The sequence below is a fragment of the Talpa europaea genome (genome assembly GCF_964194135.1).
Source record: "Talpa europaea genome assembly, chromosome: 15".
NCBI classification, from domain to species: Eukaryota; Metazoa; Chordata; class Mammalia; order Eulipotyphla; family Talpidae; genus Talpa; species Talpa europaea.
The window spans coordinates 24018264-24036237 of NC_140083.1; the positions used below are offsets into that span (position 1 = coordinate 24018264).

General features: G+C 33.8%; 1 protein-coding gene across 1 annotated transcript in view; it reads right to left on the reverse strand.

The window, feature by feature from the left end:
- Nucleotides 1–17974, reverse strand: part of LRRIQ1 (leucine rich repeats and IQ motif containing 1) — a gene marked incomplete at both ends in the record, with an annotated part of 135822 nt that overhangs the window by 50535 nt on the left and 67313 nt on the right. The window contains 5 exon segments of the mRNA XM_084254647.1: nucleotides 4406–4488; nucleotides 4743–4838; nucleotides 5354–5472; nucleotides 6219–6308; nucleotides 17034–17153. Of these exon segments, the coding sequence (XP_084110773.1) occupies nucleotides 4406–4488; nucleotides 4743–4838; nucleotides 5354–5472; nucleotides 6219–6308; nucleotides 17034–17153 (508 nt within the window).

Sequence of the window (17974 nt, forward strand, 5' to 3'; positions counted from 1 at the left end):
ATAAGGAGTATTACTTACTAATTTAAATTTGCCTTTCTGTATATAAACATATTTACAAGGCTGTCATACACACACAGAGTCAAATGTATTTAGTGACTATCTAATTTATGCTGATTCAATCAACAGTTGCACATTTACCATACACTAGACATAGTATTAGGTTCTGGAAATTCAGTGGGGAACAAAGATCTTACTATACAGATGAGTTTTACTATTATTTTGTTGAGAGCACAAGAAAGCAATATTTGACAAAAATTCTTGCAAATTCTTTTTGGTAAATTACTGAGTAAACAAAATAAATCATTGGTAAGTTAATTTTGGTACAGCTTTATCTATATCCTGTTCTCTTTTGATCCTTCTGTCTTAACACTCTATCATTTTGCAACCTGATTTTATTGCTATAATTCAAGAACTACTTAATTTATATTTAAAGTTAGCTTTTCCTATTTTCTACTTAAACTCTTGGCTATAACTATAATATTCTCAGCACAGTCTCAAACTTATTTTCTTCATGGAAAAAAAAATCAGCAAATATATACCGAATACTTGAAATGTAGTCGACACTGTGCAATTGTGGCAAACAGCTGCAAGATTATTCTTACCACTCATTGTGGCTCTTCCCTTACAACTAAATTAACCTTGTTTCCTTCATTCTGTGCTTTCTTTTTTCTAACTATGAAATTTAATCTGCATAAATATGATAAATGCAGAAAAACCATATACATCTTCATCCTTTTATTCTTGGCTCTTAAACTTCTTACCAGCTGCTTTCTACCAAAATTTCTATACTCAGCCCTCATCCTCTCTGAAGAAAGCACCACACCCCATTGAGCTCATCTAGTCTTTGTTACCAATTATGTTTACTACCTTGAGGTGAATGGCGCTGCATGTTTTCAATAAACCAGCAACCCTCACCTTGCACATGATGCTCTTCATTGAATTCTTTAAATTTAAACTGCCCTGGTATCTGTTAAATTCTGATGCAGATCACCAAACTCTGAAATTATGTTTGTGCGTGATGCAACACCAAACAAACAAATAAAAACTTTACCAAAACAAGACCAGTCATTACTGGTTAATGTTTATGTTCAAAAACATTACTCTAAGTACCAGATTGTAAATCATTTTACATTCTTATTATTGTGTTAGTAACAACAATAGGAACCCGAGCTCAAACTGATGAGAACTCATTACAGTTTACGATTCCAACCCATAACTGATTTCCAATCAATGCCTGCTTTCTCTCTGCTTCTTTTTAACAGCTACACTCACTTATCCCAATAGAAGTATCAGTATTGAGTCTTCTCTGATGGCTGCATGTTTCCTCAGTCCTTGCTTCTTCATTAATCAGCAACCTTGGTGGTATTCTTCCTGTATCTGAAAATTCCTTAGATAATTGGTCCCCTGCCATTTATCCTATTTTCACTCTCATCTTAAATCAAATAGTATTGAATAATATCACTTGACTAATAAATATATGTGCATTATACAAATAGGAAATGATATTAAGTGATTGTTATTGAGTAACTTGCTCTAAGGTTTTTCAAAGCAGTGATCTGGATTAAAGTTTCCACATGCTGCATTTACACTTCCTTGAGGATTACTGCTTTGTTAGATTGTAGGATGTAATTGGTTTGATTCAGTTAAAGTTTCTATTTTCTGAGGCCTCTCCCTGTCACCCTCCCTAACTCCACAGAGCTGGTTAATTTCCTATAATTTTATGGACAATGTTGCCCTCTGGTGGTTCAAAAATTTCAAATTGGCAAATTCTTACAAGATTTAAATCTCTGTGTATATTTGACAATTACTAATAAAATTTTAGTATTTAACAAATTTGAATATTTAAAACATCTTTTGATTAGTGAGTAAAAGATTAAAATTATCATTTAGGCAGCAGCATGCCATTGAGTGAAATATACACATGGAAAATCATGTGTATGGTGTAAATAGAAAACCAGTGGTAGAAAGACTTAAATGGGTTTCTCTCACAGATCAAAATGCTACATCGTCAACTTAGTAGAAGAATAAAGTTTCATAATTGAAGAGGATCCCACTGATTGCTATATATATATATTTTTTGTTTAATCTTATCTTGAATATATTTGTTGTGGGAGAGTAAATAGAGTAAGGAAAATTTCAAGGCCATCATTATTTTACATTTCAGCACTCAAATTTCAAAGAAAAAAATGCTTTATTTTGTGAATCTAATAGTATTGTGAGGGGAAGCAAAAATAAAAAGTTTAACATAGAGATGCAAAATTTCACACAGTAATAAGAATACAATTTGGTTTACAATCTTGAAATTAGAGTAATGATTCCCATAAAAATTAAACAACTATCATTTGGATTTTTATCTAACAGTTTATGCTTAATGACCATTGTCAAATGTTAAGAGTAAGATATAGTTGTTGGCTGACTGGTTGTTCTCTTTTCATTTGTTACCCTACCATGCCCCCTTGTGACAGTTAAAAAAGATATTTAATCTTTTTTAATTTTTATTACAATGATGCCTAATCGTTGGCCTTTAAAAACAATGATTTTATATCTGAGTATATATTCCTCATTGAAACTTTTGATAAAAATATTATTTGCTATGCTGATTTATGAAAAATTTACTCAAACTAAAAAAATTACTCAGATACAAGAACTGGTAAAAAGGACCTATGTATTTTCATAGACAATGAAAAGTTAAACAGCATAAGCTTTTACTTAACTTCACTCTCAGAGACTACAACAAACACTGTAAGTATCTATAAAAATATAGATTTTTATCATAAATAAGTAATAATTACTTGTTGAACATTGGCTGAATCTGTTTTAAAACCATTTCTGGTATTTGAACTTACTGCAGGAATTTCAGAACTTTTATCATTCTCAAAACAACTGTTAAAAGAATGTTAGTTAATATTGTTGAAGTTGAGCTGACATATACTTCAAGGCAATAAAAAACTTATCAGACTACTCTGATACTGTACTAGATTCCACTTCCTTGGATCCAAAAGAAGTCTCACTACAGTTAAAGCAGAATGTTGTTATTTTCCTGGGTACCCTCCACATAGTATTCAGTTCACAGATCCCTCATGACATAATAGGGATTTACAAAACAAACGTGCAGGATATACAAAACAAGTTGATGAACAGACCACATATGTACTATAAAAGGGCTTAAAATTTCAATATTTTAGACTTGACAAGCTTTAGTACATAACAAAAAATATAAGTTATCAAACACAAAATAGGAGTACTAATATAACACCGAAAAAAGAAAGCTGAACATTTTTAATTATAAAATAATCATCAGTAATTTTCAATGGTTGGTATGTATTGTACCAACAGCATTTTGGTAATTTTATTTCTATTTTTTTCTTACTGTATATATGTGTTAGAATTCTATTACTGAACTAATGATTAAAAATAACAAATAGAAAGGTAATAAAGATAAAAATAAATCTTGTTAATGTTTCTTCGTAAAAAAAATAAAGTTACATAAGCTAAAATTCTAAGGATAAGTATAGATCCATTGCTCTTCTCATGAATGATAGTAATTTTATGGAAACATTTCACTGGCAGTAATATCTTTGTAAGAGAAACTCATAAACAAGAGAAACTCAAAATAATCTTATGAAAGGCATTTTATTCATGAGTAGTGCAAAAAAAGACATTTTACTTGTGAGTTCATGAGTAAATATTTATAAAATCATAATTAAATGCAAAGTTATATGCAATAGCAAATAATTTTAAATAGTTTTAAGTACAGATATAAAGATATAATAATCTGTTATTTTAAACTAGTCCACATATTAGGTAATTTTTGCAAAATAACTAGAGGTGTCCAAAGAAACAGAAATAATTTGAAAAATACCCCAGGCTATTCTGGGATAGAAGAGAAGATGTCTTTGAATATTTCCTAAGTTTTGCATAATCATGAAAGATATATATTGTGCTTCTTTTCCAAAATGTCAAATTGTGAAGTTTTCATAGCTAAAATTTATGGAATTAATGAATTTTTAAAAATAGTAAATTTAACATTGAAGCAATTTTTTAACACACAATGTTGAATAAGGACACAGAGCAGATGCTGTTTAGAATCAATATTTACCCAAATAAATCAGCTTACAAACAAGTTACAGCATCATTCTCAGTGCACAATAGATGGAATAATCAATAACAAAGTTGGTAAGCAGGAGGAGAAACATGAGAACAGTATCGAAGAGTATAACAAATCATTCAACGTAATAACATGAATTTCTCTAAGTTTTTTTGTTATTATAGAATGACTAACTTAAATATACTCATATCTCTGCATATTATTTCTGTTCTCATTAATTACAATTTGGTAAAATATTTTAAAATAATTTATCTTCAATATCGGAGAGTAATTATTCAAAGAGCTTTATTTACTTACCTAATTTTTTCCTTAATTTCTTTGATTTCATTTTCTGTGCTCTCTTCAGCATTTGCTGAGCAGTGGAAATATCTTTAAAGCCCCTATTAAAAGATTAAATTTAAGAAAGGCAAAGCAAATATCCAGACCATATTTACATATGCGTTTACATGTAAATATACATATCTGAATTATATTACCCTAAAACAAATATGGGTGCACACATAAGAGTCTTCAGTTTAACAGATATTTTGTATGTTAAGAACTAACAAAAGTATTCTTGAAGTCTTGAAAAATACCTGTATTAGACATTTAAAAGTCAATTTGTTAATATTTTAGTATAAAATAGACCACATACCATTCTTCTGAAATTTTTTCTTCTTTTTCAGATTTTAGCAAACTCTTTTTACTGGTTTTTGATTCAGGTGTCAAGGATAAAGTTCCATTTTCTGACCTGGCAATAGAAAAAAACACATTAACTAACACAAGTATACCAGCGCTTTTTAAAACTACAAGCTGTTTATGTTATCTCAAACTTGAAAATAAAATCAATTTAAGTTACAGAAAAACTTTATCTTGAAAAGTAATAAAAGTCTGCCATTAATTTAAAATGTTTACATTTCAATTACGTAAAGCATATTTCAATCCTTTTGTCGAAAGAAACGAGGCACTGGAATTTTTATTCCATTCCTTATCTCTACACAAATAGTAGTATATAAAAGTCCACTTGCTTACCACGATTAATTACATTATTTCACTGACATATTTTCTAGTTGCTTTAATACACCAATCTCATACAATATTATTATTTACTGGAAATTCCATAAAATCACTGAATTTTTAACATTAAATGTACTTAAATCTTCAAACAAGTAAATCCACACCTATTTTCATCAATTTACTACTTTTGAAAGAGTGTAATATTCTTGTTATTCAATAGTTGGTCCTCTTAAGAGGTAATTTGCTTACCTGTTATTAAAATGTGTGTGTTCTGATGAAAACATATTTTCTTTCTCACTACATAGCCATGCTTGAGCTGGACGACTTGGTAAATTAAGTGAAGTATCACATTTTAATGTTCCAGAGAACTTATAAAAAAATGTACATAATTTTAAAATAAGTTGAAAATACTTGCAGTCATATTATATTGCTTTACATGTATATCATCAAGTAGCATTTGAAGAAAAATTCGTGACTTTGCTACATAAAATTTTAATAGTAGATAAAGAAAAAACCCCCCAAATTTAAAATGTACAGATAAATGACAAACTGAGAAAAACACACATTTATATTATCTAATAAAATATAAAATAATTTTTTTAAATGCACATAATAAATGCCCTTTGTTGTGGTTGTGGAGTTTCCCTTTTGGTATAGTTTGCATATGCAAAATGATTAATTGCAAAGATCTATAAAAAAAGCCTCACAAAACAAAAACTTCAAAGATCATCAAATAAATAACAGATATTGCAGTCCATTGACCTCTGACTGAGAATCTTCAGCTGTTGCCCTTTCAATGCATATTTTTGTATTTTTAAAGTGCTGTCAACTAGTGATTTTAGTCTACTGCTGAATATGCAGCTGAAGCATATCATTTTTTTTTGCTACTGTGAAATAAAGTGTTGAAAGAAATCCAAAATAAAGAAAAAAATGAGAAGCAAATGAAAGAAAAGCTACATGAAAAATTACATCTGGGGATGAGGAGGAAGTCAGAGGCTTCTAAAAGTAATTGTGTTTTTCAAGTCAATAAATTGTATTATTAATCATTCCAGCATAGCATAACCTTAAGAAATGAGCAAAGATCGAGCATTAAGAGGTTTCCATGACATGTTACCTTTGGCCAGTGCAGCTGGTTTGGTAGAGACAGTGTTTGTGAAGGGAAGCAGGCGGAATCTAAAGCTAACCATTCTTTCTCTAAGGCAGCCTGCACAAATAATGACATTAAAATGTACATAATTTAGTTTGTGTAACTTTTACAAAGAGTCTTTTAAATTGTCTTACATACTACAAATGTTAAGAAAGTATATCAGAATTTTTATTTACAGGAAAATTCACAATCTGCTACTTGTTATTGTGAGAGGTCACGCATCTCTTTAATGCAAACATGCTAAAAATGGGATACGATTTTTCATTCAAAGCAGATAAGCAAACTGGAGAACTTGAGTGATCTAAAAAATAAGGTGTAAATCCCACTGTAACTGTTGGTAATTCATAATCCAACTCAACATGTAATTGAAGGACACAATCATTTAACCCTTTATAATGCAAATTATAATATTCTTCCTCAAACCTCACTATTGAAAATTTATAGCATTTTAACACATTAGTTTTTTTATTTATATAAAAAAACAAAGATAACTTTTACTCAGTTCTTTTCAAAATTTCACTGAACAGATAAAAAACAGAATTTTATTGCAATATAAGGAACATGGTATCTGATATTATATTTTCTATTCAATTATATATAAATGTAAATTTTAAATGATCCTACTTAAACCTCTTACTCTTCATCTTAAAACTTTTTTTTCCTTCAATTTATTTAATTTTCAAGTTTATTTTATCTTTCTGCATTGGAAGTTGTGCTACTGTAGTAGGATTTAGATTCTATTTATCTAAACTACCAAGATCTGGAAAGAACACTGGGAAAGCAAAAATAAGACAACCTGACTCTAGGCTACAGTATAGTAACAGACTTTAATCACAGCATTTTGTCTTAGCATTTCAGGTTATTTGATTATTTATATAAACAGGATACCTCTACTAGGTTAGACAGGTATATCGTTTCGTTCCTTCTAGGGAGAGATTATTTAACTTTTATCATAGTTATGAACCATATATACCTGGTTTAAGAATAAAGGTGTGGTTTTTATAAGAAATGTCATTTGATACAAAACTATAACCAAGATTCAGGGCCTAGATTTTTGATTTCTTTCTTAATTTCATATGCCAACTAAAGGAAAATCACATCTATCCTAAAAAAGATCACAGTGTATCAACAAATTACTATTCTTTTTTTGTTGTTGTTAAAAACTGCTAAAATGAAGAGAAGATGTAAAGGAGATATTACTATAAAAGGTAGTGTGCTGGAGGATTCTGGGAAGATGGTGGAGTTGGAACCAAGAAGAATCTGTATTCCAATCTATATAATAATTATGTTAGAGGAATCCACAGAACTCTGGAGACTATTGAAGGGTTTTAACTTCCATGGGAAGTGTTGGATTGTGAATTGTAGTTAATTTTGGTCACTTTCAGCTCTTCAGCATGGTGGTCGTTACCTATCTTCCATTCCCAAGGTACAACACAGGTTGTCCAGGAGTAGCTTTTCACAGGTTATGGGAGCCAGGTGGGCAATAAATATTGGAGATTGGCCCTTTGATTATTGACTGTTGCTTCTGATGTTCCTTCTGGTTACTGATTGTTGCTTTGTCCACAATGGCACAAAGAGGTAGATGACCTTTGTTGTGGAATCTTCTCTATTAACAGCCCTCCAGCTAAGTGATTTCCAGAAGATTTAAAAGACTTGTTTCCCCCTACACTTCATTTTTCTCTTTTTCCTCTTTTAGAAGGAGACATTAGAGATCAGGCTATTCAAAAGCATCTGCATATATGGGGGAAATTAGAGAGTCAAGACACATACTCAAGGTAAGGAACAGATTTAGAAAAGAACTGAAAATATCTTAAGTTTACAATTCAGGTTGATCTTACCCACGGAGAAAGCCTACACAATCAAATAAAGTCAAAGACAAAACTAAAAACAAAATGTCCATCAAACACTGGGGAAGAAATTTTATTTTCAGAGATACCACATTATTAGATTCAAATGTTCACTTTTAAACCAAAAATCACAAGGCATGCAAAGAAATAAGAAAGTTTATGAGCCATTTATAGGCAAAAACAAATAATAGATAAATTTATCCCTAAAAAACACCTACAACATATCTACCACACAAAGACTTTATAATAACTATCTTAAAGATGCTCAAAGAACTATACAAGAGAAAAAATAATGTGTGAACAAAATGTAAATATCAATGAAGAAGAGATAGAAAACCTGAAAAGAAACCAAGATGACATTTTGGAGTTGAAGGAAGAGCTGAATAGGCAGAAAGAAGAAATAGTGAACTTGAAGATAAGACAATGTGAGTTATCAAGTCAAATGAATGGAATGAAAAACTACTGGGAAAAAAATTGAACAGAACCTAAATGGCCATGGAACACCACTGAGCAAACCAGCATATGTATCATGGAAGTCACAAAGGAAGAGATAAAGGAACAGAGAGATTACTTGAAGAAATGATGGTCGAAACTCCCCTGAATTTGGTTAAAAACATGAATATAAACATCCAAGAAGCTCACTGAATATAAAATAAGATGACCTTAAAGAGACTCGCACCACCATACATTCCAATAAAATTTTCAAAAGACAAAGAGAATACTGAAAGTAGCAATCAAGAAGAAACTTATCACATATAAGGGATTCTTTTTTTTTTTAAGACTATTTTTATTTGTACAAGACTTGGGGTACACTCCAGAGGCGCGGGAGGGTAAGAGGATTTACCAGAGAGAGAGTAGGGAGAAGAACAGGCAGACTGACCGAAAGCATTGCTGAGGAGAGCAGCGGGCGAGACAGGTGAGGTTGGCCACGCCATGCGGGAATCTCCCAGGCTGGGCAGGGATCGAACTCGGGCTGCAGAGGCTGCGGGCAGCTTCACAGCACTAAACTTAATTTGCTGCGCCACCAGGGAGGCCCTACAAGGGATTCTTAGTAAGAATATCTGCAGATACTTATCTGCAACTTGGAGGTCCAGAAGACAGTGCTAAAAGAAAAAAGACCCTATTAATCAAGAATCCTATATGTGGCAAAACTGTCCCACAAAATTATGGGGAAAATTAAAACATTCCTATATAAACAAAAGCTGAGAGAACTCATTACCATTAGCCTTGCCCTGAAAGAAATACTAACGGGAGTCCTGCAGGTTGACATTAAAGACTGCATTTGGAAACCACATGACGAAATAAAGATCTCAGTAATAGTAAATAGATGGGTCACTATAAAAGTTAATATTATTTATTAACAACTTTGAAACTCTACATTTTGTTTTCTACATGATTTAAGAGACTAATACATTTAAGAACTATTATTATTATAATTTTGGTTTGCAACTTTCATTTTATTTTTTACATGATTTATGAGAGGTAATTATTAGTTTTGTTTTACACTATATATAAAAATATAATTTTTGACATCATCAACTGAAAGTGATGGAAATAAAGCAATAAAGAACATAATTCCTATATGTTACTAATTTTAAGTTAGCATGAATTCAAATTAGAGTGTAATAATCTTAGTATGTAAGTATGAAAGGGGGAATATAGAATTATTGTTTTAATGGGTTTTATAAGATGAAAAGTTCTAAATATAGATGATGCTGATGGTAGTATTATGAATGATCTTAATAACACTGAACTGTACACATAAAATAGTTAAGATGGTACACTTCATGTTAGGTGCATCTAATAACAATTTTTAAAAAATGGAAGGAAAACAAGATAAGGTGTCACCTGAGGAGTGACTGTGGAGAAGGATCAGCATTAAGGAGTCTGACTTTTGCCTGGTTTTATATAGACAAATCACTTTTTTTTTAAGAAATATGTGCCAGATCACCAATTTTTCATATTCTCTAAGAATCCAGCTGTTTTATTTCTCTGGCAGGACAAGTACCCACAAAATACAGTGGTTTTTTGTTTTGCCATATTATATAGATGTTGATAGAGTTCTCCTCCTTGGAAAAAGATTAAGCACTATGGACTCAAGTACCAAGAAACTATCTTATTTATCACTGCTTCAGAGATTTATTATGAATAGTATGTAATAGGTATATATAATGTTGAGAAATAGTTCTACATGGGCCCCTCACATTCCTGCTTGCCTTATGACAGACTATCTTTTCAGGGATGCTTGTATAGTTCAAAGTTTGGGAAAACAGAGATAGTGCTTCCCTTCCTGTCAGAGGGCACTATGTTACCAAGACCCGACTGATGGTGTCTGAATATGCTTCTCAGTGGAGACAGGAACTACAGTTAACATGTGGGGAGGGCCCTTTCAATAAACTCAATACACTATTGTTATTGCTTCTATATCTGAATGTATGGTAAAAATTGTCACATTACATGTTTTATATTTGCGTCCCATAAGTGCCAGAGGGGACTGCCCCACTAAGAAGAGAAAAATTTCAGGCACTAAAGTGATAGCATGATAAATTATCTTGTGATTGACACCTGGGGGGAAACCAATAGATCAGAAGTAGCTTGAGCATCTCTACCCTATAATATCCAAAACTTTTGCTATATAGATGATATCCTGACGGTTGTCAAGTCAAATGGCTCTCCATTATATCTTAATTTAAAAAAAAGCCGGCGGGGCCTCCCCTTGTGGCACAGGCAGTTGAGCGTAGCGTTGTGAAGCTGTCCACAGCCTCTGCAGTGCTGGTTCGATCCCGGCCGGCCAGCCGGCGAGTGTCCCACATGGCGCAGCAGACCTCTCCTATCTCGCCTGCTGCTCCCCTCAGCAGTGTATTTCGTCACTCTGCCTCTTCTGTTCCCCACTCTGTCTCTGGTGGATCCTCTCGCCCTCCCCTGAATCTGGCCTGTACCCAGGTTCTTGTATAAATTAAAAAAAAAAAAAATCTTAAAAAAAATTTAAAAAGCCTTAGTTTCAACTGCCCTTATTATGGTGAATGCTACCACATAATTATCAACAGGAGTTGGCTGATAAATCTGAAGAAAATTTGGAGGCTTCTATTCTGAGACCTGTCCCTCAAATAGTTCTTTGGGCCTCTGTGGAAGAAAATATAATGCTCAGTATTCTTTACAGTAGCAAAGGAAAAACTAATTTTTTTGGTCCTTCACCATGAAAAAAGAGGTTCGACATCTTGATAGACTGCTTCAGTATGGGAACTAATAAAACTTTGACCAATGATTTTATTATCAGTTGGAGCCTTTGGTCTCCACCTGGGGAAATCCCTTGGAGATTTGGATTTGTGGCCTTTCTGAAACCAATATCAGGTATATTCCTATTGAAAAGCTGGCACTAGCTTCTTACTGAACTCATTTAAAAAGTAAATGATTGACCCATAGAGGCGTGGCAACTGTCTGGCCTGGTATTCCCAGTTTGGGATGGAACATTTCAGATTCAGTGACTAACAGGGTATGAAAGTCTTCCAAATCCTCATTTGTCAGCCTGGTCCTAGAAACATTTAAGCATTATATAAAAAAAGTGGAGTTATACTTTTTGGGGAAATTTTATCTCCATTCCACTGTCTAAAATAAAGCAGCTGGCTGGAAGAAATTTAATTCACTTCAGTTCCCTAAATGCTGAGCCAGGTACAGGGAAGTTCTGACCAAGTTGAAACCCAACTAACGCTTGGACTGGGATTGAGTGGCCACATGGAAAAGAAAACTACAGGCTGATTTACTATAGACACTCTGTTTTGGGTCCTCACAGAGAAAGACAAATCACCTTATTTGTAGAACTGTTTTGATTCCTCATATGGATAGCCAAAGCCACCAGAATTATGCCACTGAGTGAACCTGATTTTGTTCCTGCTGTAGAGGCTACTGATGCCAGACTCGCGATTTCTACCAAATTTACTCATTTTTCTTCTAGTTCCATTGCATGATCCTTGCCTCAGCCTGCTCCTAGAAAACTGACTACATTATATCTTTATCACTCTTGGCATCTTTTCAGATTATTATACGGCATATATATAATATATATATTTGCCATATAACTATGTCATATAACTGTGACCCCTGCAATAAATCTGCATAATTTCTTGGTGTCTCACCATTAGTTATGTGCTTTTATCACAAAAGCTACTAATAATAAGTTGACAGACTGACTCTACCACTCATACTTCTTTCCGGACACATGGCTTGAAAAAAGGCAATTGGACCAAGTGATGTGACTGTCCAGGATGAGCGCTGGCTCTTGCAGACACATTTTAAGTAATGATTAGGAAAAACACTCAGGGAGGTAATGTAGACCCACTTTGGACATTTAGGGTTCTGTCATGACCATTCCTGGGCAGGAATGAGTATTTGTTTTCCCTAACAGCAAGTCCCAGGCCTGTATGATTAACACATAGAAATGCACTTGTTCCTCTTGTCTTTCCAGAGGAAAGGTCTAGGTGTAAATAATGATTAGGACAAAAAAAAATGAAGTTATAGTTACTGAACTGAGTCACTCTAATTTTGAAGAGATTGGTGGAGAACAATAATCCAGTGACTTTGTAGGGAACACCTGGGAGGTATGAGGGGGGAGGGAAGGACATAAATAATCTTCTGTCCTAGAAGGTTCCCTCCACAAGAAAAATGTCCCTGTAGGGCTCTTGGAAATTGCTACAAGCACCTTAAATTTAAATAATTGCTGGATCTGCCATTCCCGTCCAGGAGGCTGTGACCACAACTTGATTGTTATTATGGTTAACTTTAATGAGAAGTCAATCAAGCCTATCAAGACAGCAAGGGGATGGCTTCAGATTTTGAACTTCCCATGTAAAACATCTCTGGAAGTTTTCCCCATTCCTATTCTCAGTCTTCCCATGGGGCAGACAAATGCCACCTGGAAAGAAAGTGTCCTGATCATAAATTCCCTTTTAGTATTTAAGGAAATGCCATTATGGCCCTGGAAAGCATTCCAGTTTGCTTCATCTCACCTGCTAGGGTTGTTTTAGATGGCAGAATTGCCTTGTACTTCCTCCTTGAGGAACAAGAAGGAGTCAGTGTAATAGCTAATACTTCCAGCTGTTTTTGGATTGAAGTCTAGTGGGAAGGTCAGCACAGAAATTTAAGAAGAAAACCACCTGGGTATTGCTAGCAACCTAATTGAATGCACCATGAGGATAAACCAATGTATTTTTTATTAATATTTGTCAGATTATTCAGATTGGGCACTGGAGTGGATACTTACAGGAAAATTTGCCTTGTAGAAACAAGGGGTAGTCACTGCTGAGAAACAATTATCCTTAGGTCTCTAATATTTCTGCATGACTTCCAACAGCTTTTGCTGCAGGATACATTTTCTCAAAGATGTTGATATAGCTAACAGACTTGGAAGATAGAGAGTCTTTTAGTGTCTTGCTCTGGGGCAAAGGCAAAATTTGTTTGACTTCCTCTGGGGAATAGGACAGGTAGTTTTGCAGCAACTCTTCATAAAATATGGGGTGTTTCCTAGGCTTAAGTTTCCTAGGGGGTAATTCTTCATATACGCCCCCTGTTGAACTTGAGAGGCGAAAGGGAACACGAGGCTCCTGTTACCTGACATGAGAAATAATAAATGTCTCATTTCGTCTGCTAGCATCCTGAAAGTGTAGCAGCCTAAGTTGTTAGGTTGTAGACAAGATAAAATCTCAGATCCCTCATTGTTGGTAGTTAAAAAATTAAGGCATATTGTGCTTAATAAATCTAAAATAAATGTACTTTTGGTTATCAGTGTCATCTTTGTTAACTATTTGCTAACGGCAATCATAGTTCAGAGAGACATGAAACTAATATGAAAATTTCAAGGAAGATTGATCCTGGCTATTTTATCAAGGCAATTTTATATTTACTTCTCTTAAATAAATGATGTCATTCACTGCAAATATCCAAACACATTTCTGACATGCCATAAATTTGGGGCCATGTTATCCATACTGTAAGCATTCAGTATGAGCTCACTGGAAATGAAAAAATAAGTTTGAACAGATAATTATCTGTATTAAGGAGAAATATGGATTTAATTTCAAAGGCAGCTATATTTATTATTTAAGTCTTGAACTTGTACACAGGAAATTTACACAGAGGAAAAACAAAAAGCTCTGGTAATTTGATGTTATCTGAAACTGTAAAGTGATTTTTTTTAAATTTTTATTTTATTTATTTATTTATTTATTTATTTATTTATTTATTTATTTATTTATACAAGCACTGGGTACAGTCAGAAGCGCGGGAGGGTGAGAGAATTCACCAGAGCTAGAGAGGGGAGCAGAGCAGGCAGAAGGACCGAAGCACAATGCTGAGGGGAGCAGCGGGCGGCAGGGGAGGTCTGCGTGCCATGCGGGACCCTCCTCCGGTGGCTGGGGAGTAGCTGGGGATCGAACCGGCACCGCAGAGGCTGCGGGCAGCTTCGCAACCCAGCGCTCAACTGCTGTGCCACTGGGGAGGCCCTGTAAAATGATTTTTAACTAAAATGATGACAATGGAAAGGAGGTTAAAAAAAGATTAAAGGAGGCAAAGTAATGTTACCTTCCCAAACTCTACTTAGTTTAAATTCTTAGCTCCTATAAACAATAATCTCTGCACCACAAAGTTATACAACTAAAACATACATAATAACATTTAACTTGATAAAAACCCATTAATTTTTTTTATCATGTTTGAAATAGAATCCAAAATTCTTAGCATCACATCCCAGGCCTTATTTAGAACAATCCCTGGCTATATTTCTCTTTCTTACTCTTTCTGGTCTTTCTCCACTAATTAGTTCTACCTATTGTAAATTTTCTTTTCCTTTAATATACTAACGTAGTTCCTGATTAAATCATCCATATTTACCTTATATTTAGCCCTGAGTAGTATTACCTTATTGCTTGTTCTTTTATTTTATTTTTCCATCTCTATTAAAATGTTATATTTTATGCAGGCCTTCCCTGATTATCCAGCTAGATTCTACACTATCCCTTAACCTTCCTTTTATAGTAAATTTCAATACCATATTGTACATGTATATTTGTATATTTATTCAGTGTCACCTCACATTAAATGTAACTTCTGTGGGGTTCAGGGTCTTATTTCTTTTGTTCACTGTAGTAAGAACAATGCCTAGAGTATTGAATATAATTATTGTCTTGAAGTATTCATTTATAAACATTTCAATTTGACCTGATGGTATAGCTTGGAATGGAATTAAAATCCTTATGAGAACATGTGTAAATAAATGTTGGATTAAAAGAGATGCTGAGGGCACTTAAGAACAATCAGAGCAACCAAGACTTAGACAGCCAGGATCCCAGAGAGTGGAGTCTCATGCTGATGTGAGCCTTATATTTCCCTCTACATTGCCCCTCAGGGAAATTCCTAGTTTTGTTAACAAGAAAAAAAAGTCAGACAGAAATATGAAGCCCACATGTAGCAGTTTCATGGGGATGAAGAGACAGGGGTTGAAGTGCAGGGAGCAAAGGCATTTAGAATTGAAGAACCAAGATCCCCCAGAGGAGAACCACAGAAATGTGAGCTCAAAGTCATGTATACAGTTGTTTTTTCCCTTGTGTTTGCCAACTCCTAGTAGTATATGTATAAGGAAGTATCTAGAAGCAAAGTGCAATAGCAACAGTGGGGGTGCTAACGAACTAAGAAGAAATTTCTTCTGCTACTTGTGCTGTGGAGAAAGGGAATAGAATTCAGGGACAAGGAGGAGGTGATCTTTCATTTGAGATAACATATATTACCTTAATTTTAAGAGAAAGTAGAAATAGAATAGTCTGGATAAAGCCTGAAAATAAGCCTCAAAAGAATCTCTGCCTATACAAAATATCCCTGTCAGAATAAAATTAAATTTTCTTTAAAGAAAGAAAAATTGGACCTCCCCCGTGGTGCAGCAGTTGAGTGCTGGGTTGCGAAGATGCCCGTAGACTCTGCATCACTGGTTCGATTCCCGGCTGCTCCCCGGCCACCGGAGGAGGGTCCTGCATGGCGCACAGACCTCTCCTGCCGCCCGCTGCTCCCCTCTGCAGTGTACTTCGGTCCTTCTGCCTGCTCTGCTCCCTGCTCTGGCTCTGGTGAATTCTCTCACCACCCCCCGCGCTGCTGACTGTACCCAGTGCTTGTATAAATAAACAAATCTTTAAAAAAAAAAAAGAAAGAAAACATTTTCCAGGGTCTTTATAATCTTTGCACATACAACATCCGGTATTTGAAATATATAGCTACACTAACAATGCAAATAAGCCTCACAGATAATATGTGAAAGAAATCAGAAATGGTGTATATATTGTATGTTTCCACTTCAAAACTAAAGAAATCTTCTTGGGATTTTCATAAACTCTGTATCTTAGCCTCACTGACAGTTATGTGGGTATAAATGTCTAGAGAAGAGGGAACAAAATAAGCAAAACTAAGGATGTAAAAAGTCAGTGATCTGTATGGTAAAAGGGTGCTCAATTCGGTTGAAGCATATGGAAGCCACAGGGGAAAAATGTTGAATGAGCTTGTTTAGTTTGCACCCTCATTGTGGAATACTTGAATACCAATTTAAGAAGGTTGTTCACATTTTTTCTAGGCAACAAAGAACTATTTAATACTGTTGTGCAGGACATAAATAAGATCAGAGTTATATTTAATGAAGAGTAGTGGATAAGTAAAACATTGTGTAAATCTGGTCAGAGAATACACTGGAACTCTTGTAAATATTCTATGACCATGTTTACACACTGTAAAGTCTTGTTGGGCATATGTTGATGATGTTTAGAAATTAAAAGCACATACTTTCTCAAGGGCTATGTGAAAAAATCTGTAACATAGTGCCAATACAATAAACCACTTTAGAAACTGGTATAGACCTAAAACAATAGTTTAAGACCAATATTTATATATTGTAGTTGGTACTCACTTCATCAAATGTAAAATCTTCTAAATCTATTTCTTCATATTCTTCTTCAGACTCCTCATTCCTAATAGCCTCTAGAGCTGTTGTCAGTTTCTTTCGCAAAAGAAAGCCCTTCCAAACTGCCTAAACAAAAAATTTAAAGCATGTTATACAAGGTTATAGATCAAACTCCAAACCAGATTCTCTGTGTTATCCCATTAGGAAGATAAAACATCTTAGACCTTCGTTTATGGCTCAATAATCTGTTTTTTGAACTTTATGTGACACGTAAAACTGCAAGATAAATTAAATGACTGCATGTGTCTAAAGTTCTGAATCTCAGGAGACTTTCCTTGTGGTAAGCAGAAAAGAATCTTTAAAACTCCCTCAACTGCACATGTAGGTCAAACAATCAATTATCTGACAATTCCTCCAGGACCCATTCTAAACTAAGAAGAAAGAGATACAAAGGAAAACCAATTTTGCTAATTTTCAAATGATTATGTATAAAATAAACGAACACACATTTAGGAAAACTTCAACATATATAAATGATCATATTAGAGAGATAGTATCCTGACCTGAAGCAATTAACTAATTTCATTTTTAAAATAAACTAAGTGCAGAATAATAGAATTAAAAACATTCAGATTCCTCAATAATTTTTAAGTAGGGAAAGCTTTCCCAAGTGCAATTCCAAGTACACTGCAGCTTTTTTTAAATGAGTATCTTTATATACTGCTAGTGGGTGAGCTCCAGAATATATTAAGTATAAAAAAAGGTAGATAAATATGTACTGTATGCTACTGTTTATCTATGAAAGACTGCATACAAATATTTATGAATATATACATTACATGAACTTATATATGGCTTTACATATTTATGCATATGTGGATGTTGATACTTAAAAGTGTAAGTTATAAAATTAATTTTAAAAAATGGTTACCTATAGAGGAAAGAAA